General features: G+C 35.3%; 1 protein-coding gene across 1 annotated transcript in view; it reads left to right on the top strand.

The window, feature by feature from the left end:
• Window positions 1-24,567, top strand: part of LOC128983695 (beclin 1-associated autophagy-related key regulator) — a 114,253-nt gene that overhangs the window by 59,593 nt on the left and 30,093 nt on the right. The window contains exons 7-10 of the mRNA XM_054403096.1: window positions 6,016-6,172; window positions 20,796-20,966; window positions 21,629-21,761; window positions 23,363-23,500. Coding sequence (XP_054259071.1) covers window positions 6,016-6,172; window positions 20,796-20,966; window positions 21,629-21,761; window positions 23,363-23,497 — 596 coding nt within the window. The 3' untranslated portion in view covers window positions 23,498-23,500. The remainder of the gene's footprint in view (window positions 1-6,015; window positions 6,173-20,795; window positions 20,967-21,628; window positions 21,762-23,362; window positions 23,501-24,567) is intronic.

The following is a 24,567-nucleotide window of genomic DNA, read 5'->3' on the forward strand; positions in this document are numbered from 1 at the left end:
CGTATAGTGGTATAGGATTGTTTTTTGACTTGGTATGCAGGTGTGTAGCCAGATTTCTTGAAAGCTTTGCCAATTTTCTCTGATATTTTGCCAGTGTATTTGATTGATATATATTTTGGGTTTGGTTCGGGGTTTTGGGCTGTAGTCTCGTTTTCAGGTCCGTGTTTTATTTTCCTTTTCATTTTGTTTATAATGGGGTCAATTATGGTGGGGTTGTATCCATTGTTTTTTGCTATTGTTTTTATTATATTAATTTTCTTGCATATTCCACGGTAATAATACAGAACAACGATCTAGAATCAAAAGGTAGAAGAATACCTACAAAAGAATGATATAAACAAAATCCAAGACCAAACTAAAGAATACAACAAAGAAATTAAAGATTTTATTGAAAATAATTGTATAATAAACCCAGACACAAGCAAATATCTGTACAACACCAACCCTTCCCCTCCCACTTTCAAACCTCTAATAAAAACCCACAAAGAAGGAAACCCAATTAGACCGGCCATAAATGCAATTCTAGCCCCATCATACAAAATATCAAAATATATCAACGCACTAATCAAAAACAACTTACCTAACACATCCACAGTATCATGCAAAAAAAGTAAAGATTTCATTCAGAGGATTCAATCACAAAATATTCCTGTGAGATATACATTGGCTTCCATTGATGTAAATAATATGTACGGAAACATTCCACGCAATGAATCAATAGAAGTTCTGAAAAATAGACTAAAATCATCGAACAATTTTTTAGAAAATGAAATTAACACGTTCACTGCTAATGACGCACTTGTGCGTCATAAGTAAATTAGCAGATATATAATACATGATGTATATAATTACATAATATATTTTAATTCACAATTTATAGTATAAAATTTATTTAATTAAAGATATATTGTCACTCAATTAACATGATCATGTTAATATTTATGTTTTTTAGCCATTTATAAAAGTATTACATATCATTAGCAGTGAATGTGTTAATGACATAATCAAAATAACTACCATAGTAACTAAACAGAGCTACTTTTCATATAGGGGAAGTATCTACTATGACCCCAAAGGCCTTCCCATGGGTGGACCTTTATCTGCCACATTAGCTGAATTATATATGCAGGAATTTGAGGAACAACACATCCTTTCTGATTCAAACCCATTCTATAACAAAATAACCTTCTACGCAAGATATGTAGACGACGCATTCCTTGTAATGAACTGCAATAAACGACAATCTAATCTCTTTCTAAACCACATTAACAAAATTCACAACAACATCACATTCAAAATGGAAACAGAAGAAAATATAAATTTCGTATAAATTTCCTCGATTTAACAATCACAAAAAACAGCACAGGAAAGGTAGCTATCTATATATATAAAGCTCAAATACCACTGACTCATTCATTCATTCATTCACTCACTCATCACGAAATCTCAGAAACCGTAAGACCTAGGAACCTGAAACTTGGAAGGCATCTTCCTTTTGGGTAGTAGACGCTCACTAAGAAAGGATTTTACCCTCCGACCTCTGGGCTCCGCCCCAGTGGCTCTGGAGTTTCCCATGTTAACCTTATGAGAAATGGAATTAATGAATCTTAACAGCTGTTTCAATTAAACAAGTTGGTTCTGTTCTATGATGTTCAATAGCATTAAAGTTACTAGGATTACCAACAGGGTGCAGTACTATTATTTCTTTTACATTTATGACAACAGCTAATTTGCAACCAATAGGTGAGTGAGCGTAGCGAACGAACTTCAACCTGGAGGCGAGTTAGCGTAGCGAAGGAGCTATCCTGAAGGCAAGTGAGCGCAGCGAACGAGCTCCAACCTAAAGGTGAGTGAGCGTAGCGAACGAGCTCCAACCCAAAGGTGAGTGAGCGTAGCGAACGAACTTCAACCAGGACGTGATTGAGCCATGCAAACGAGATCATCTTGAAAATTAAGAAGTTAAACGGGGCAAAGCCCGCGGGTTACAGCTAGTTGGAATATATAGGAAACCCATCCAAACGGACGACCTCATAATACCTGCCGACTCCAACCATCCATACAATCAAAAAATGGCTGGCTTCCGTTCATTAGTCTATAGGCTAATTAACTAAAACCTCAACGACCTGGAATATGTAAAAGAAATTAATATAATAAAAACAAAAGCAAAAAACAATGGATACAACCCCAGCATAATTGACCCCATTATAAACAAAATGAAAAGGAAAATATAACACGGACCTGAAAACGAGACTACAGCCCAAAACCCCGAACCAAATCCAAAATATATATCAATCAAATACACTGGCAAAATATCAGAGAAAATTGGCAAAGCTTTCAAGAAATCTGGCTACACACCTGCATACCAAGTCAAAAAACAATCCTATACCACTATACGACATTGAAGCAAGTACAAAGGCCCGACCAATAGAAAAAGACAGAGGAGTGTACAAAATAACCTGCAATCCACCATGTAACAAACAATATATTGGCTTCACGAATAGATCATTTTCCCAACGCTTCAAAGAGCACAACACTAGTCACCACAAAAATCCCACCTCAATAGTAGCAAAACACCTCAAACAAAACCATACTCATTCAATAACATTCCCCGATTCCCTTACTATCCTGAACAGAACCCAGTCAAAAACCACAGCCAAAATACAGGAAAGCTACCAAATCTAAACAGAACTTCCCCCCCGCGGCAAGCCTGGCACTTTTCGGATATACCTAGTAAAACACTCTGGCACTTTTCGGAAAATACCAAAATAAATTTCTGGCACCTAAAGGGTTAACAATTTTTGCCAAATTTCTTTCTTCTTCTTTCTTGGCTAGGCCATGTCTCAATGTTTGTCTCTAGATGCAAATAACTTATATGGCAAGGCCATGACTCAGTGTTTGTCTCTAGATGCAAATAACTTGTATGGCAAGGCCATGTCTCGATGTTTGTCTCAGATGCAAATAACTTATATGGCTAGGCCATGTCTCGATGTTTGTCTCTAGATGCAAATAACTTATATGGCTAGGCCATGTCTCGATGTTTGTCTCTAGATGCAAATAACTTATATGGCTAGGCCATGTCTCGATGTTTTTGATGCAAATAACTTAAATGGCAAGGCCATGACTCAGTGTTTGTCTCTTGATGCAAATAACTTATATGGCAAGGCCATGTCTCAGTGTATAAGATATATTAACCTTTAAACATTACCGATTGAATTTTAAACGGTATGATTTAAATTGGCATTCTGTTAATTACGTTTTTTTTAACCCGCCCTTATGACAGTGTGTATCTGGATCCGGATCCGAAGATCCGGATCCGAATTTTTCAAGATCCGGATCCGGATCCGGTACCGACATTTTCTTGGATCCGCCCATCACTAAAAGTTGTTAAACTTTATTATAAACGTTGTTTACAGAAACTGTTTCAAGGTAAAACAATCATACACATGATTTAATTAATTATAAACCATGTGATTGTAAATAGTCATTGAGCAAGTTAGTTTCTTTCAATGGTAAGCTAATAAATTAATTTTACAGTATATTTACCATAATATTATTATATGTTCTATAATGGAAGTTTTTAAGTTGAACGGATGAAAACATAGGATGACACAGTATTAAATATTTTCAATGTACTACTAAGTTTACTTGATTAAACATTTAATTGTAATGCCGATAAGAATAATTAACAATGAATTTACAAGGAGTGTAAAGATAAAATATCAATAATTTTAGAGAGAATTTTGTATTTGCCAGTTTAAGGTCAGCCAAATCTGGATTAAAGTTTGTTGTCCTGATCCTAAGGATGGTTTTCAATTCGAAGGTTCACTGAGCTAGGAACATCTGTATTAAGATAGCTCGATCACTAGGCACCTGTTTAGACCTACAGCTAATTTTCTCTTATTGGGAAAACTGTGGAAAGTGTGAGAGAAGTGTACTACTATACACATATTTAAGCAGGGTATCTGGGTATCCAGACAACCTGGGCACCGAGAATTGTACTTGAATTTGGTATGGATGGACCAAGGACTACAATGATCATGAATAGCCAATAAGTCTCAATTCATTGACGGCATTCCATTTTCCTCATTTAACATCATAAGTAAATCACGACACGATTACTGGAGATCATCACAGAAATTTCACTGATGCCGCAAGAGATGTTCACAGTGCAGTCGAGATCGGGAGAGACAATCGCCATATCGCTGATACTGCAAAAATGTGTGCGAGTGTTGCCACGATCGTGAATGACGATTACGTTATCGAAACATTTACTTACGGGCATTGCTGTGTCCGTGAGTGACGATTATGGTATTGCCGAGACAGCAATATTTACTTACGAATATAGCAGCGAACGTGAGTTACAATCGCGGTATCACCGAGACAAAAAAATATGCTCGAGAGTGTTGCTGTCATCACAAATGACGATCACATTATTACCAAGAGAACGACATTTACTTACAGGTGTTGACATGACCTTGAGGAACCACAGTACCTCAAGGCGTACCTCAAGGTACCTCAAGGTGTGGATTGTTAACCACAGTATCGGAGAATTCTCACGATCGCAAATGAGGATTTTTTTATGGGCGTTGTGTTGTCGCAACTTTGACAATCATCGATTTAGATCAAATCTGTTAAAATCTATTCGCAGGCCGGATATGACCCACGGGCCGTAGGTTGGAGACCCCTGATTTAAACTACAGTTTTTATAACTGAACCAAGGTTATACAGTACAATATCACAATTATTGTGCAGTATTCATACTGTAGTTTTGGTAAGTAAAAATGTAAATCATAACTTCTTTACTTAATACTTCTTTACTTCTTGCTTAAACATCGAACTATCTGAATCAGAAAAAATCCGAATACGAACCTCTAATTATCCAATCCAATCTGAACTAGCCTTAACTATCCGACCCGGACTGAAAATTTCACTATCCACATACCTCTAATTTTAAATAATATCCACAAAACGTTCACTAGAAGCCGGCCAATCCAAACTAATTGAAACCTGGGGGTCTTGCCTACGGGGGAGTGGGGTAGCAAAACCGGACCCCCCTCAGTGCTAAATATAATTTAATATTAAATTCCCAAAATAACAAAATAAATATTTAATATGATATTTGGCACTTTCAGATTGGTAGCCTAAATCAGCAATATTGATATCAATATTGATAGCAATATAATATCACATATTTCTCAAAATTTTCTCGAGGGAGAACCTGGTATTTTGTTTTTCCTTCTAAATATTTTATTTTAAAAATTTTTTAATTTATTTTCATCTTGCTTGGAAATTACCCAGGATTTTAAACCCATATTTCAAGATTTCTAGTCGCTTCATATGAAGGTCGTTTAATGATAATAAATATTAATAAATAAGACAGCATATTCACACGTTTAAATTTTGACATTTATGATGGTAAAACAAAGATAATAAACTGTTGTGGTACGGGACACAACATATCGGGCAAAAGTTATGTCTGTCCAAATTTAAATGTGTTAATATGCTGTCTTATTTATTAATATTTATTATCATTTAACGACCTTCATATGAACCGACTAGACATCTTGACTGGCTTGAGGATGACTCCCATGTGAGTCGAAACTGGTTGCAATACGGCAACGCTTTGATCGCATAAATGCAGGTATTTTACACCAATTTATAGTATTTAAATGCGATCAGGAGGCTAAAATTCAATGTAATGATTTTATTATTAACTTTATTTTTTTAACCTTAACCAGCAAGTAAACAAGTTTCACTTTTAGGTTTTGAGATTTGTGATTTGGATTTATAAGTTTTGGTTTCTAGTTTGAGATTAAACATTTCTGATTCTGACCATCAACAGTCGGGAACAATTTCTAATGTCTTCCTCAAGCACTAATGATGCTTTGGTTGCACAGCCAATGTGTATAAACCATCTACTCATGCAATATACAACCATGTACTTGTGTATTTCAAATTTTATTCTCTTCAGCTACAAACAACTATGTTTCTCATTAACCTTAAAATTTTTTCCAGTTAGTGCCTCGAAAGATGGAGTACCTATGACTAATATTGAATCGATTGAACAAAACCAAGCATACAACATCAGTGCGGCTCTTACCTATACGACTCAGTTAGTCAACGTGATAGCCTTCTACCTGGGAATCAAACTGCCCAACAAGCTGTGCTATAGGTAACTCCTATAGAAATACATTTCGTTTAGTGCTTACTTATCAAAGAGTTATACAGCTATTGCATATGTGCACATTGTTAGATTTGCCAGATCTGTATTATATTAAAGTTGATGACCGAAGTTGTTCACAAGGCCAGCATCCAGTCGACCCAAGTCTTACAGGTGGGATGTAATCTCCTTTCTCACTAACCTTGTTTTATTCGTAGTTGATGGTTGATGTAATTTGAAGCATCGGTTATTACATATTGATCTGGAGGAATTTTAATCCATAGGAAGATTGAGCGCTGTATGGAAGTATCGGATGTCCACAAAGTCTTGGCCTCATAAGAAAACTGCATGGCATGAAAACGAGTGATAGTTGGATAAAGATTTATTCACAGATATAACAGGTAACTTCTTAAGATTTAATAACTATGTACAAACTTAACACACCTTTACGTGTGCGCCTCCAGTGGCCTGCAGATCTTCTAGACGTCTTTTGAGTTCGTTACAGGTTTTATTCAGTATATCTTGGGTTACAGACGTCACAGCATTCCTAATTCTCTCCTTCAGTGTTTGTAAATTAGGAACCGGGGAAGAATATACAGTATCCTTGACAAATCCCTACAGAAAAAAATCCATGGGTGTTACATCAGGGGAACGAGGTGGCTATTTCGTATCACGCTCGATCCAGCGTCCGGGGAAGTGGAGATTTTAAAATCTTATTATCATATTATCATAGGTTGCAGTTCTTCTAATTGAGGTACTACATACAACTTCAACATATCCAAGTAAACAAACCTATTTACATTTTCTTCCCCAAAGAAAAATGGTCCAATAATTCCATCATGCATTACACCGCACCAAACACTTAGTTTTTGACTGTCCCTTTCATTTTCAATCACAACCCTGGGTTTTAACTTCCCCAAATTCTAGAATTATGTGTGTTAACCTTCCCACTTAAATGGAAAGTGGCTTCATCAGAAAAACATATACGTTTCAAATTATTGTCATCAAGTTCCAATGCATTTGGGTAGCAAAAGCAGTTCGGAGGGAAAATAATTTGGCTCAAGCTTTTGAACAACCTGCATTTTATAAGCAGTGAACTTAAGTTCTTTTTTTAAATTTTGTGAATAGTAGAACGTGGGCTGTGTAACTCTTGGCTAGTTTTACGAATTGACTTACGGGGATTGAGCTGGAATGTTTGGCGCACGACATCTACATTTTTTTCAGTGGTGCGGGGGCGTCCGGTGCGTTTCTTGTCGCATACACTGCCTTCTTCCCTAAAATTAGAATACCATCTCTTGATGCTTCTTCTATCAGGAGCAGGTCTTCCAAATGTTCGCATGAAAAGTCGTCGAACTACTGTAGGGGATTGAGTTTCTTGAAACCACAAAACACACTGTGATTTTTCTTGTAAACTCACCATTTCTGATTTGTTATTGTATTCAATTATAACTGTATTGTTGTCAATCAGCTGTGTTTAGGTGTAACCATTTAAAAAAACTTGATTCTTTTCATAAGGATGGTAAATTCTCTTCAAAACAAGGCATACAAATAAAGTTTGGCTCTAATGGTTTTTGTACAGCAAAGCTATTAAATCAGACCAAGACTTTATGGACACCCGGTAGGCATATTTATTTTTTCAAAATTCTTTTATAAAAAAATATGTAAATGCTCCTTGAAGTAACAATTACTTATTTTTGTAGTAAAGATGTTAATCTATTTTATTTGGTTTGCATTTGAGAAATGTAAACGTTTTCTTTGAGTCATGGAGACTAAGCAAAAAAATATGTTTGATTGGCTTGGTACGGAAGGGGGAGGTCTCATTAATTTGAAATGAGCAGATCTTACCCTCTTGGCACCCCAATTACTTGGGTTGAACGTTTGTATCCTACCCTCAAGTGAATTTGAATAAATTAAGATGTGGCAGTTAGGTGAACCTCTACAGCCACTGATGAGCTCCTTAAGAGAGTTTATCCAGAGTTGAATCAAAGATCAACATTGGTAAATATAAACTGTTATTCCCTCAAGATCAATTTGACGTTTTCTTTACATTTTAGTTTAGGCCTACATATTTTGTTATAGATTTAATGTAATATCTTTAAATAAAATACAACTTTACTTTCACCAAAGAGCATGACTTATTTTTTTCAACTATTCAATTTTGAACATTGGTGTAGAAACTCTGAGGAATCAGCTGAATGGAAAAGGAATTGTTACAAGGTCAAGAGTCAAAATGTTACTTGTAAGACAACAAGATGGTGAAGATAAATAAAGTGATACAGTACACTCCCGATTATCCGAGCACCTGTTATCCAAGGTCGTTTTTGGCCCTAAATATATATTTTTATTTTCAGTAGGAAAACAATAATTACTTTTATAGTGTATTTCTTTTCAAAGAAACGTAAAAGTAGCAATTAATTTGTGATTTATTGAAACAAATACCTTACTTGGAATAACCATTAGGGCCTAAGTATTATTTTAACGTTAGAATGAACCGCAATAAGCTTAAGAATTAAAATGACACGGTACAGTACTAGGTTAGCCGGCTACCGACGGCAAACTGGCCTAGACGAGCTGTCTGCAGAACATACAATAGCAGTGTCAGTCTTCTTAATTACGATGTTTTGATGTGGACATAATTGTGCCAAGTTATAGATCAGGTCAAACTTAAACAAAATGTAATTTTATGCTTTTTAAACTAGAAGGATTTACAACAATCCAAACTCCAACTATCCAAATTGCTGATTATCTGAATTGCTTACAGAAATGATAAAAAAAGTTCTGGTGAAAGATTGTTAAATTTAACTTATCACTGCTTTTTTTATTATTTTGAATAGGCCTACTATTATTTTCATAGATATTTGCATTGTTTTTTTCTGATGAGCTGTAAAAACTAACATTATCCAACCTGTGTACAATTGGTAATCTACTTAAAGTACTTACAGCTATGGGTCCATTAGTGGTTGTTGATGACGATGCACAAAACTGGGTTGTCCTGGAGGGGTGTAGTTTTCCAACAGCGACTCAGTTCCCGGAGGAGTCGGCTGATCTTCAACGCCCCGCAGACATTTTCTTGCGACAGATGATGTTGATGCAATTGTCTTGGTTATGAGATTAGCTAACCATATCTTGCCGTGCTGATTGAGGTGCTGCCCATGTTGTGTATGCAAATGTCTCAGTGCTCCACTTGCCTTAACCACCGTCACATTATGATAGTTCTCACTCAGTTCCTCAATGCGCTTATTAGTTCTTCTAACTTCATTATTTACACAAGACCAATTTGTTAAATCGTGTCTCATTGGTAAATCTACTAACATAACATTTGTACTTTTTACTTTAGGCAGGATATTTGTTAAAGTTTCAAAAACCTTGTCAGATTCATTCTTAGCCACATCATTACTTCCACAAACAATTTCAAGAACATCCTCTTTCTTCAGGTTTTCTTCTTTAATGTTTCTTTCATTAATTATCTGTTCTGTAAGTCCACCAGGCCTTATGAAACCTACTGCTTCATGAGTTTGCTGAGCTTTGTTCACAAACCAAGCCAAATCTTTTCCATGACTGTCGGCACAAATAAGTATTTTTCTCTTCTTTTTGATTATTGGCTTGGTTGTAGTACTTTCTTCTTTTTCTTCTTCTTTGTCATTTGAACCACAAACAGAGACAATTACATCCGAGTCGACATCCTCCAAAACATCTTGTAGCACCTGAAACTGATTCTTTGTAACAAAGCTAGGTGTCATGTCACTCCCTTTAGTATTTATTTTATTACGATGAGAGGTTGCAGACACCTCATGCCATTTATCAGGTGCGGGGAGGGTTTGAAGTTTACCATTATCATTAGTGTTCTTGAGTGGGGGAAAGCATTTTAAACATATGGGTTTTGCTGTTCCTAATGTATTTATTTGTTTTTGTTTTTCTAAACACTCCTTTTCCAGTAGTTTTGCTATATTCTCTAAGCTACGTATTGTGTCCAACATTTTTCTAGATTCTTCTTTATAAATATCACAACTATCACAATTCTTATTTTGTATATGATTATGTGTAAAAGATTGTCTTGACTCCTCCTCAACCTGTACTATAATACTCTCCCTGGCTTCTTTTTGAAGTTTCAGCTGCTGCTCTAAATACTCGATCTTCTTCTGCATATCCTTTCATTCTCATAAAATAGTTTTTCCCGGGATTCAAACTTTTCCTCATATTCCTTTAACTTATCTTCCAGTTCCAATACATACAAAGAGCTATTGTTCTTTGCCAAATGGAGCTCATTTTTTAATTCTTCATTTTCATTGAGAATCGATTTATTTAACTCCTCAAATAGTGTTGAGTGATTTAACTGCTCTTCCTTGTGACTTTTCTTATCATTAACAACAATTCCTTCATTTAATACCACATTTTCATTAACCTCAATGCCGAGAGAACATTTTGAACATTTCCAGTTCCTCACCAAATCTCCCTCCTTCATGTGTTTAATATCAGAGGGGCTCAGCTGCACACATTTAAAATGATGCCATTTGCAACATGAACCTGTACAATAAATAGCAGACGAAATATGGACACGTATTCATAAATGTGTAAAATATTTCTGTCTTTCAGAGTCTGTATTTTCATTGTTTCCTTCAAACTCTTAAAATGTGCTCATTATTATAGTTACATACATTTCGTTTTACTTCCTGATATTGGTGAATTTTGTTTTTCTTTCTTGTCTTTTCCACAAAAAAATATTGGACTAAAGGTTTAATATAATTTATTATTCATTTTGTTATCATTTTCAGAGAAATTTTGTTGTTGTTGTTAAGTATTAGTTGAGACTCCCGCCCACACACAGAATTTTTGGTCTTCTCTTGGGTATATTTCTTCGCAAGTTAAAGCAAACTGTTTTTTGTTGATTAACAATAAGTTTTGATGTACATTGTAAGTTCATTAATAATTTGTTTCTTAGATCGTTATAGTTTATTGTATTACTTGTGGAGAAATAAAGATTTATTATTATTATTATTAGATGGACATTCTCTTTCAAAAGTATTAGGATGTTCAATACGTGATTCTTTGTTATGATCATGTTGTTATGATTCATATTGTTATGATTCATATTGTTATGATTCTTTGTTTTGTTTAAATTTACCTTTTTATTTTGTAACCATCATGGCAACCCATAAAGCCAATGTTGAAATTTAAAAACTTTAAGTTACTTTTAAATCATATAGGCATCATCAAAAATTGTAATTGGTTTTGTCTAAACCTTCTAAACATCTGACAAAACAACCTTCGTTTGGGTAAAATATGTTCAGCTGTTATTGAGTTAATGTGTTAGAGATTTTGCATTGAAGTCGATCCCAAAGAGCTTCGCTTAGCTCCGCTCAATAATAAAAGATATAAAAAATAGAAATAATAAATACAGTTTAAGAAAGGCAGATTATAGTTTTGAAACTTTATAATAGTATTTATAAGTCTAGTTGCTCTCGTTTGATCTATGTGTTGATAAGTGAGATTAAAACGAGATAAAACAGTAATATCATTTCTATATCCTAAAAATTGTCAGGTTAAACTTTGTATATATCTACAGTAGAACCCCTCATATCCGACCATAACAGGACCGAGCCATGGTCGGATATCGGGAGGAGCATAACCTGCAGTCTCAGTGTCAACGTTAATTGTCCCATGCAACTGCGACAACACCCGTGAGCATAACTTGCTATCGGCAACAGTGGTGATCGTCTGCAGCGACTACAGCAAAATTTTTGACCGGCTTTTTAGCTAACCGATCATGCTCGGCGTTATTGCCCCAAGCAGTAAACAAGTAGACGGTTGGCCACTTGTTTGGATATCCCGAGGAGTCGGTTATTCTGGGGTAGGGTATGAGGTGTTTTACTGAATATATTTAATATGCTACAGGAAAAATTTAAAAATGTTAAGGGAAATTTAAATTTTTAAATATTGACCAAAGCAGTCTACCACAAGTCGCCGTTTGTTATCTATTCACGTCGTTGTGTCACTTAAATCGCTTTCGGGGTAAATTAAATTACCAAGATGTATCCGTGATCACGGGAGATCATAACAGTGTTGTAATTGTTGGAGATGACCACAACTTAGCTGTGATTTGAGATAACTACAATGTTCTTGTGATCGCAGGATAAACCTTTTGCCTTAATAGACATAACATACATGGAATAAACACTAATTTACTAATTTACTAAATGAACGCAGAACATCCATAGCTTGCTTCCCTCATAGACAAAGCAAGGCAAGGATTTTTATAAACGATAAGGACAAACAGTGTAAATCCTAACCAACGCTGTTTTCAAGAGAAGTTGAAGGAGACCTAAAAATTGGTTAACTGAGGAAACTCGTTCGGGTGGCGTAACTGGCTAACTCTGAAACTGGCTAACCGTCTGTTCGGTAAACTTGAACATTTTATTTCATCCTCTTTGTTTTACTTAAAACTAACTCTCTTCTCAGCAACATGTGTTTGTTTTCATATTAAATTATTCCTTATTATTATATTGTTAACATATGCTGCATTCAAAATCTATTTATATTTAACTAGCTGGCCCGACAGACGTCGTCCTGTCCTATTGTGGTTTTATGTCACATGCTCGTTCATTTTCAAGATGAGCTCGTTCGCATGGCTCAATCACGTCCTGGTTGAAGTTCGTTCGCTACGCTCACTCACCTTTAGGTTGGAGCTCGTTCGCTGCGCTCTCTTGCCTTCAGGTTAGCTCGTTCACTACGCTAACTCGCCTCCATGTTGAAGTTCGTTCGTTACGCTCACTCACCTTTTGGTTGCAAATTAGCTGTTCTCATAAATTAAAAATAAATATAGTGCTGCGCCCTGTTGGTAAACCTATTAACTTTTTAATGCTATTGAACATCACAGAATCAAATTGTTTAGTTGCACCAGCTGTTAAGATTCTTTAATTCCATTTAAATATGAGTACTCATAAGGTTAACATGGGAAACTCCAGAGCCACTGGGGCGGAGCCCTATTGACGGATCTGCACCAAATTTCACACAAACCATCCTTGAATAATACTTAATAATGCCTGAAAGTTTCATTACAATCTGTCGAGCGGTTTTGGAGTCCATAAAGGACAAACATACAAATATACAAACATACAAATATACAAACATACAAATATACAAACATACATTGGATTTTATATATATAGATACACAGTTGTAACACTGATTCCTCAGTAAATACTGGACCGATCTACAAGATTTATGTCTCAAATTAAAGGAGATAGTGTGTAGATTTGCCGAACTTCCTTAGAATTTACGTTTTTTCTAAGGGCTACGACCTACAGCCCTTTAAAGTTTGAGTCGATACAATTCTTATTGAAGAATTGTTGTAAGAAAGACTTAGTAAACCAAAAGTATGGCTTTTATTCATTCAAAATTACAACCATGTTTTAGTTAAGAACAAATACAATATTTACAAACAAATCAAATAATAAATATTATCAGGTGATAATGTTCACATCACCACATTCTCCCCCACTAGTTTTCAAGGTAGGTATAGCATATGTAATCCTTTAGATATGACGGAGGCTTGACATTCCTCTTTGGACGTAGTTCCCCCACAGCCGTCTCTGAAGTTGGGGTCTGAGATACCGTTTGTTGAGTTTCATTTTGAACTTCATTGTGGTCAATGTCTGAATTTATATTTTCAACAATCTCTCTCTCAGTAGTGTTGTCTTCATGAGGTAGATCACCAGGAGGTAGGCCAGCGGGTGCAAGATGTCTCAGGGATACTTGTGATTCTGACCCATCTCTTCTTCGGACGAGAGCGTACTGTGGATTTGATTCCAAAAGTTGAACTGGCTCCACAAGGTCATCATATTTATTAGATCTTACAAACTTTCTAAGCAGGACAGGACCAGGAGCGGATAGCCAAGATGGTAAGGAGTCTCCATTGGTAGATCTTCTGCTATGTATAAAGAATCTTTCGTGCGGTGTGCAGTTTGTCGCAGTGCATAAAAGAGATCTGACAGAGTGAAGTGCCTCCTGTAATACTTCTTCCCATGCAGCAACTGGCAGGTTGTGGTTTTTCAAAGCTAGTAGGATGGTTCGCCATATTGTTCCATTGAAGCGTTCAATCTGAGAGTTCCCTCTAGGGTTATAAGGTGTCGTATGACTTGTAGCTACTCCGTACTTGTGAAGAAAGTCCGTCAGCTCTCGCGACATGAAAGATGAACCTCTATCTGAATGTACAAAGGACGGGGCTCCAAACATAAAAAATAGATCTGAAAAACATCTGATAACTGTTGCTGAACTAGTGTCCTTACAGGGGTAAGCAAATACAAAACGAGAATACTCGTCCACCATGGTTAAAAGGTAACGGTTTCTGGTTGTTGATGGAAGAGGGCCCTTAAAGTCAATATTTAGACGTTCGAAGGGAGTGGTTGCCTTTATCAATTTGCCTTGGAATTGGTGAAATCTTGGCTTCACTTCTGCACATGTTTGACAAGCTGACGTCATCCTTTTTACATCATCCAGAGTGTAGTTTAGATTTTTAGTTTTAATCCAATGAAACATTCGAGTGACTCCCGGATGGCAGAGAGATTTGTGTAATTCAAACAACTTAGCATTGTCCCAGCGAACCGCACATGCCCGAGAGAGCGTATCTGCTTTTACATGCTCCCTACCAGGTCGGTACACTATTTCATATTGATAAGGTGTTAGCTCTAGTCGCCATCTCATAACTTTATCGTTCTTGATTTTGCTTGTATGCCTCTTGTCAAAGATAAATGATAAAGCTTGCTGATCCGTGTATAATCTGAAGTCTCTTCCGATAAGAAATGATTTCCATTTTCGAAGGGCTTCGGCAATGGCAACGGCTTCTTTTTCAACAGCTGAATACAGCTTCTCAGATTTGTTTAGAGTCCGTGAGAAAAAAGCGATTGGCCAATTATCTTGACTTAAAGTTGCTGCCACGGCTATGTCAGATGCGTCAGTCTCCACTACCAGTGGCTCTTTCCCATTCCTAGGAGTAATTACTGAGTTTGCAATGTCAAGTTTGAGGTCTTCAAAATCTGCAACCGCTTCCTGTGACAAAGGAAAAGAATTGACTTGTGTCAGGTTTCTTATTTTATCAGAAAACCGATGTATCCATTTTGAATAATGAGCGAAAAATCCTAGGACTCGCTTTAGTGAAACTTGGTTTTTGGGCACAGGAAGTGACAGTAGAGATTCTAGCCGATCTGGATCAGGTCGAATAGAATTATGGGAAACTAAATGTCCCAACAAGGTTATTGAAGACTGGTTGAACTTGCTCTTTTCGTTGTTGATTACAAGTCCATACTTAGTTACAGCATCTAAAAATGTTCTTAGATTCTCATCATGATCCTTTTGATCCTTTCCACATACGGTCAAATCATCCAGATAGGCATACACTCCATTCAGTTTTTCTTGTCTAATGATTTGGTCCATGGTCTTTTGAAAACATGCCACCCCGTTGGTTACGCCAAATGGGATTCTTCTGAATTGAAAAAGACGACCAGCAGCCTCAAAAGCAGTGTACTTCTTCTCAAAAAGACTTTGTGAACATTATCACCTGATAATATTTATTATTTGATTTGTTTGTAAATATTGTATTTGTTCTTAACTAAAACATGGTTGTAATTTTGAATGAATAAAAGCCATACTTTTGGTTTACTAAGTCTTTCTTACAACAATTTTATTCATTCAAAATTACAACCATGTTTTAGTTAAGAACAAATACAATATTTACAAACAAATCAAATAATAAATATTATCAGGTGATAATGTTCACATCACCACAAGAATATAATACACAGTTTATAAATTATTTGTCAGCTGTTTAATGTTTGTCAGACATTTGTTATTATTTTTATAACCTCACTTTCAGTATGCAATTATTAAACTTGGAGTTTCTGTTTATAAACACACAATTTTGATCAAGGAAAGTGTATTTGTTAACTTATTTTTGAAATGTTTTAGTTTTCCTGCAAAGTGATCTGAAGGAAAGTGGTAATTGAGTTTAAGTTTGAGTATGGAATGTGAAATAATACCCATAGTAGGGAACGGAAACTTATTGTTTTGATCAATTTTAATTTATTCTCTACGGCCACCAGAATAATCATGGGGAAATCCGCTTGCAAGTTGTACATATAACTGCTAATGAGTGGGAAACATACAAACATTTTATAGTAGGTGACGAATCTTACTCAAGATCAGTGTTAGACGTTCAGTGGTACCAAACTTTACCTTCTCGAGATGGTGAGTACGCTGGGATACGTGGAACTACAATATATCAGTGATTTTTTTTTCAAGTACACAGGGAAGTTGCTTGAGAAACTATGACTTACCATTCGGTTCTGGCGAAGAAGTATGTGACTTGATGTTTAATGGCAATGTTGACTCGGATCATTATAGCGTTATAAAACTGAATCATTAACCCCAGGGTGTGAAAAGTACAAAAAGAAATAGAAAAGGTAATCAATCATTAACCGGGCGTAAAGAGACATACCGAACGAAAAAAAAAATCTATAGAACCATCGAACTAAAAAGGTAAAGAGCAGTGTTGGTGTTAAATGTGCTCTGGAAGTCCCTAAAAAAAATACCAACTCTTTTGAATTGGGGTCGTTAGATTGGATTTGTCACTACTTCAAATCTATGAATTTCGAGTCAGAACAGACTAACTGGGACACAAAAATGTTTTAGTTTTCCTGCAAAGTGATCTGAAGGAAAGTGGTAGTTGAGTTTAAGTTTGAGTATGGAATGTGAAATAATACCCATGTAGGGGACGGAAACTTATTGTTTTTATCAATATAATTTATTCTCTATAGCCACCAGAACAATCATAGGGAAATCCGCTTGCAAGTTGTACAGATAATTGCTAATGAATGGTAAACATACAAACATTTTTTCGTAAGTGATAAATCTTACTCAAGATCAGTGTTCGACGTTAAAATTTTACCTTCTCGAGATGGCGAGTACGCTGGGATATTTGGAACTACAATTTATCAGTGAACTATACCCTAACTATATTTTTTGGAGTAGGCCTACACAGGGAAGTTGCTTGAGAAACTGTGACTTACGATTTCGGTTCTGGCGAAGAAGTATCTGACTTGATGTTTAATGGCAATGTTGACTCGGGTCATTATAGCGTTATAAAACTTTATCATTAACCCCAGGATGTAAAAAGTACAAAAAGTGTAGGAAAAGTACAAAAATAAAAATAAAAGGTAATCATTAACCGGGCGTAAAGAGACATACAGAACAAAAAAAAAAAAAACATGTAGAGAACCATCAAACTAAAAAGGTAAAGAGCAGTGATGGTGTTAAATGTGAGTTTATGGAAAATCTTATCAACAGCGACTATAAAAAAGTATTAAGGGTCAAAAGAGACAAAAAACTATTTGAGTAAAATAAAAAAGACCTTTAATTTGATGTGCATATTGACCTATGCTTCCATTTAAGATTTTCTTCCGACTCCTTTGTGGGCCGTCCCCCTGAAGAATTATTGGATCACTGAATATGTGTTAAAATAGAGTTCTATGCCCTGTAACTTTGTACCAAGTATTTTAGCTCTATCTGCATTATTTTTTAAAATATTTAACCGTTCCGGGACTTTTCTACCACACGCTATAATACAAATTGCGTATTAAATAAGTACCTATAGGCCTAGAATCTGCATTTGAAATGGCCAGTTCTAAGTCTCACTTGAATCAACATCTTTCTGGTAGTAGTAGTCTACATAGTTTTAAAATCCACGACTCCTTTTCCATCAAATTGGACCGTTAATACCCTCTAACATTGAACAAAGTATGCCCAACTTTATATATATACGACGTAAACACAGCTTTTACTCACAGTATGGGTCAAAGATTCGTGAAATGCGACCAACTGCTGATGCGTGATTTACATGTAGGCTAAGTGACTATCTTTATTCCATACAACAAATGTAATGAAAAAAAACATACAAATATAGGAATATACTTGAGCAAATTATCTAAATAGCATAAATAGCTGCTTATTAGGTTATCAGCATTGCCCAGTTCGTATACTATTTATTTTTCAAATGAAACTCAAATTAATATAAAACATTCATTTGGTTAAAATAATATATCGGTTTGATTAACATAAAATAGTTTATACAGGCAAACTATCAGTTCTATTTCATTTAAAAAATTAAACAACCCCTAAATAAAATACAAAGATAAACAGTATTTGTTAATTATTATTTCTTTTATTGCTGACAATATTCCCGTGGCGGAGCACGGGCGGTTAACTAGTGTAAATAAAAACAGTGCTTGTTCTCCTATCTCAAAAGTGTGTTCATTTTTTCTCCCTCTCATAATCTCAATTTAATATATCCATCTCTCTACATATTACCCCTCTGGTCCTTCGAACTATTTATCATTACTCTCTTTCTCATTTCTATTCCCATTTTTCAAACATTCCCTATAATTTTAATAACCATTCCCTACAAATCATTCACCGTCCCAGTCTGTAATTGGCTAACTTGGGAAGATTTTGTCCTGCGGCAGAAATCACTAACTCCGGAGGTCGCTAACTCGGCCGCACCCACTGCAAGGAGCTTCGCCAACCTTGTATGAGGAAATAATTATACACTGCCGTTTTCATGTCAGTGTCGATAAACATAACTGTTATTGGTTTTTTTATTATCAATTCCATTTATAACAGCTACCTAGCCCAAAGTAATTAAAAGGCAATTAAAAGGTTATTTTTTCGTATTTAACTACATTTCGTATTTAACTACATGGCCAATTAAAATTGTATGATTTTTATCTTAAATAAATGCCACTATTATAGGTAAATAACAGATTATGAAGAATATTGATAATAGTACCAATTAAACCACTGTAAAATTAAGATAAATACACGTGAGTTCTCAAACACGGATAACAAATTTAATCGTGATGTCGTAATAGACCATTATCCTTCAAGAGAACTTCAAGTTCAAGTGGTTCAATTTAGATCTTACGGTCTTCTGGTTTAAAATAAAACTTTCATTAGTTAAAATATTGTCAATGCATGAGCTTGTATTTAGAGTTATTCTAGTTGGAGAACAAAAATTAATTGTAAAACCGTACATTCTGATTAAGTATAAAAACCTATTTTTATGGCTGGATGAGCTACAGGTTTCTAAAATATCTATATTAAATTCTCCTGCTATACAAATCTGATGAGTTTTTACAAATTTTTGTAGCTTAGCAAGTAGTAACTCTTTATCTATAAATATTATAAAATTACTAGCTGACCCGGCGAACTTCGTATCGCCTAAGTTATAGGTTTCCCCTAAGACAGACCGATGGAAAGAAAGTACCGTTACGTTTAATTTTCAAGATGATCTCGTTCGCATCGCTCAATCACGTCCTGGTTGAAGTTCGTTCGCTACGCTCACTCACCTTTGGGTTGGAGCTCGTTCGCTACGCTCACTCACCTTTAGGTTGGAGCTCGTTCGCTGCGCTCACTTGCCTTCAGGTTGAAGTTCGTTCGCTACGCTCACTCACCTTTTGGTTGCAAATTAGCTGTTGTCATAAATGTAAAAGCAATAATAGTGCTGCACCCTGTTGGTAATCCTTGTAACTTTAATGCTATTGAACATCATAGAACAGAACCAACTTGTTTAATTGAAACAGCTGTTAAGATTCATTAATTCCATTTCTCATAAGGTTAACATGGGAAACTCCAGAGCCACTGGGGCGGAGCCCTTTTAAGAATTTCGAAACGGGAAATAGTTTACGTCCGATTCGCATACCTACAGAATTTACACACCAAATTTCATAACGATCGGTGAAGTCGTTCCGGAGGAGTTTGCAGACAAACACTGTGACACGAGAATTTTATATATTAGATTTTCAGACTAATTCCAAATGAAATGTGTGAATGAATGTATGAATGAAATGAATGTATGAAATAATTTTAAGACTGGATTCACTGCACATCCCCGCCATTCTTCTTAGTGCACACCAGCCAGAATTTATTTTAACTAAAATGTTGCCTACATGCTCATTCCAATTCAAGTTTTTATTTATTGTTAGACCGAGAAATGTTGTACTTGTGACAAGCTCAATTGGCTCAGTATTCACCAAAATCAAGGGTTCTTTTTTGATCCTTGATTGAGCTGTTTTGAAGGAAATGTAGTTAGTTTTCTCAATATTTAAGTGGAGGTTGGGAAGTAATCATATTTCCTATTTCGGTGAATGATAAAATTTCTACTTGTTCTAAACTATTACCCGAAACATTAAGATTTGAATCATCAGCCAGTTTTATTTATAACTATTTGATTTATTATTATTTATAAAAATATACTCTCCACCGTCTTTATCTGTATTTCTAAAACTTAACAAGATACCATTTGCCTATTGTATACAATATAAAATAACGTACTCGGTATTTTAATGAAATATTCTTAACCTATAAATTGCATACTACTAGAACGTTATTTAATAACATGAATATTTTTTATATTGAAATTGAATTAAAATTTTAATTATAATAGAACAGAAAAATTGATTATGAAATAAAATAGACACCAAATTATTCTTGACTGACTTGAATTACTAAATTGAAATGATGAAAAGAAATAAATACTTGACAAACTATTACAATTATCACAATCAATGTGGAGTTTGTCCCCGTACAGTGAGTTATGCAGTACTGCGCTGAGTGAGAACAAGTTTGCACGTCGTGTGGCTCGTCTCAACCTCAATGTCTTACACTTGTGCCTCTCCCAAAATGTTCCTGCGGAGAGTATTCACCCGTCACAGACACTACAGAACATCCTCTACCTTCTGGAATCTGAGGACTTGGGAAGGTATATACATGAATAAAATGCTCATAACTAAATTTTTTTACTTTTACAAAAATATTCTTATTAGTTTAAGCAGGAATAAAAAAAAAATCAAAAACTAATTCAGCCAAAAACAAATAGTTGTCTGGATTGCCGAGTGGTTATAGTGCTTACCTTCAAATTTGAAAGTTGCTTTGATTCCAAATGAGACCGATTCTACACCCAGATGTCATTTCTCGGGCTATAAATTAATGATACCATCTAACAAAAGGCGGATGAACGAGACCAGGGTATGAACCCTTCTCTAAGAAAAGACCTTTAAAAAAATGCCAATGGCATAGATAAACATAACAATAAACAAAAACTCTCTTGAAAAATACAGTTTAGCATGATATCTTGGGATGGGTCGATCCTAGATTAAAAAATTCAGTTATAATTAAAAGAAAAATCTTAATTCTGCTTTTAACTAATACTGTACAGGAAAAATATTTTCCCCAGTATTTTATTTGTATTCCAATAATATTTTTAATGCAATATTTCAGTTGTTCGTACAAGAGAGTATATTAAATTTGCATCATTTTAACACAGCATGGGTTTACTGAAAGCAAAAGTGATGAAAAGGATACAAATATTTTAACATGTAAAAATTGTTGTATAGCTCAGGAACAAATGAATGCATGTTCTAGAATTGGCCCAGTACAAGTGGAGCCTTTGGTGTCTCGGGCACTTGAGGATCAGTTGAGGGTAAATCTGGACACTTCTAGTGATGACTCAGGCTCTGAGGAGGACAGTGACCATCTACCTTTGGAGTGGGAGGCAGTAAGTACCTGAATAGTCCTAATTATGTGAATAAATTAAAATACAAATGTTTATATAGCATATTCATGATGGAAAAAATTTGGTTACATACAAATAGGCACATAATTTTCTGATTCATTGGTGCTTTTGTGGTGGTTCATCATTTGAAATAAACACTGAGAAAAACAATGCCAAAAGGAGTTCTAGCCAGTGAAGAGATCGTTTTGAAGCTTCCAGAACAGTTTTAGACAAAGGCTACGTTATTTATTTGGACAAATGGTACTCCTCTCCCACGCTGTATTATACTTATGCTGTAGGCACTGTGAATTTGATCAGAAAAAAAACATGCCTAAAATGGATAGGTTGGAACCTGGAACTGCAGAGAGAGGAATCAGTTCAAAAGAGTAGTGAGGGCATCCTATACATTAGATGGGTAAATAAGAAAAATGTAAATACTCTCATTACGTTACATAGTGATTTGGACTTCCAGCCAACAGGTCGCCGTGTGAGGGACACACAAAGCCTACCAGGTTATGAGGTTTGTAAACGGAAACTGATTGTTGACTAAAACAATAGAATGCAGGGAGTCGACAGACAGGACCAAGTTTTAACTTATAACTTGCCATGTGCTGCTATTCATAGGGGCTCCACAAGAACTCTTACCTAATTGATTTGACCCTGTTCAAAGCTTTTGTGGTCTTTTCTCAGTTGAAAACGCTGTACACATCATCATCGCCTCTCGCAGTCACGGAAACGTCTTGTGCGTACGTGGCAATAGCGGTAATTTTCCGATCTCGTGGGCATCGGTATCGGAATCGACTTTCGATAATTGATTCTCGATACCGATATCAACGGCCAAGCATCGGTGGTATCGAGAATCGGTATCGAAAATCGAAACATCCCTAATTATATCTGATAATTTCTGAAAGTTTCAAGTTAATCTAATAATACATAACAAAGTTAGAGAAGTTTTCATAAAAGTACGTAAATTTGCCAAAATAATAAAAACTTTAGCCATCCCTTTTTTTAATTAAATAAAAATCCAAAGCGATTAAGTAATTTTGTGGCTTAAATAATAATACATATTATTTACAAGTACAGTAAAATTCCAACTATTGAATCTATTTGAATCGCTTACAGAAAGAATTTTGAAAACATCAATAAGAGTAGACAAATACTCATCGACCGTTGTTAGGTTGTTTGAAACGTAACGTAATGTATAGTCATCTGAAAATAATGACGGTTATTAATATTTTGTTTTCAGTCCGTGAAAATACATAGTCTATCAAAAGAAGTCGGATATATTAAAGGATAGTGTGGGATATCAAATTTGGGCTCAGGCGGATTCATATATAGGAATCAAACTAAATCCGACCCAATTTTGCGGATATCCGCACACCTCTACACATCATTAATCAACGAGGTGTAATGTTAGTGGCTTAGAAGGATATGAGCCGGACTATGTTTTGGCCAGGTTCAGTCCCTTGGATCAGTAGTTTTAGCAATATCTGGGGAAAACAGATACCATGTATGCAGTTACTATCTGAGTTAACAAACAATATAGATGTTTTTACAATCTTGGATATTTGACAGTTTGTATTGGATCACTTTGCTTGTTGCAGGTACCTCATGTGTCAAGTGTAGACATGTCTCACACTCCAGTGCACACCCACTCTACCAATGTAGCTGGGGGACTTATGGCCAGTGCTACAGCTAGTCTGGCGTCTATCCTGCGTGGCTGGACCACAAACAGATAACAGGTTAGACAATCAAGTAACAAATCACTATCTTACTCTCCTATTCCTATATGTCGAAACTTCTTTCATAAACCAAAATAATTTCTTTGCTTCAGTTCAAAAAACTTTTAAAATAAATTTGAAAAACCTTGAATATATTAAAAAGTCTTATGAAATCTAAAAGTTTACTAACAAACAACCAAGTCTGGTCAGCTTGATCCCCAAAATCAACAATTCAAGCAAATTAAATCAATCAACACCTTTATAAACATTTCTTTGTTAATCAGACTCATTACACACTTGTCCTTCAGTAGTACATACCTGCAATAGACAGTGTAATTTTTAGCATCCAAAACAAATAAAAATACATAATACAATTAATAAAAGACAAGCACAAGACGTCGTGGCTTTGTCCATGACAATGTAAAAAAAACATAGCCAAGTGTTTTATCTGTTACAAGGTAATAATACCCCCGCCGCAGCAAACCTGCAGACTAAACGAATTTCCATTTGACTGATTGGATTTACACTGAAATGTCTACTTAAAAATATAACATATTCTTGATTTAAATAGAATTAGTTTAACAAGTACTTAGGTTTGCTGCATCAGGGAGGGTGAAACTGTTTTTTTTTTGTAAAATGTGAATAGTTAGTAAGAAATAAAAACATTTTCCAAATTTGATCAAAATATGTTCACAAACAAGCAAACTACAACAGTTTACTTATTCTCCATAAGAATAACATGGGAATTTAAAATTTACAATTTTTTGGAATTTTCTCCGTAACCATTAGGCGCATAATAACGCTTCAATATACTAAATTATTTGTTTTTTTAAGCTCTACAAAATGGTTTGGAAAGAAATTGCTAAATTTTATGTTTTCTGGGTCAAAAATGGGAAAAACCTATTTTTTCCCCTTAAAACCCCCCGTAAACCCCCGTTCCCATGGTCCGATCATGCTGGATCGCGAACTCGTTCGAATAAACGTACGTTTACACGTTTGTACCAAATTTAATCAAAATCGGATCATTTATGCTCGAGTTATCGTGCTGACGGACACATATATATATATATAAATATATATATTGCGAG

This window comes from Macrosteles quadrilineatus, unplaced genomic scaffold, assembly GCF_028750875.1.
Source record: "Macrosteles quadrilineatus isolate MER2022 unplaced genomic scaffold, UCM_ALF_1.0 Scaffold_1__1_contigs__length_201487025, whole genome shotgun sequence".
In the NCBI taxonomy this organism is placed as follows: domain Eukaryota; kingdom Metazoa; phylum Arthropoda; class Insecta; order Hemiptera; family Cicadellidae; genus Macrosteles; species Macrosteles quadrilineatus.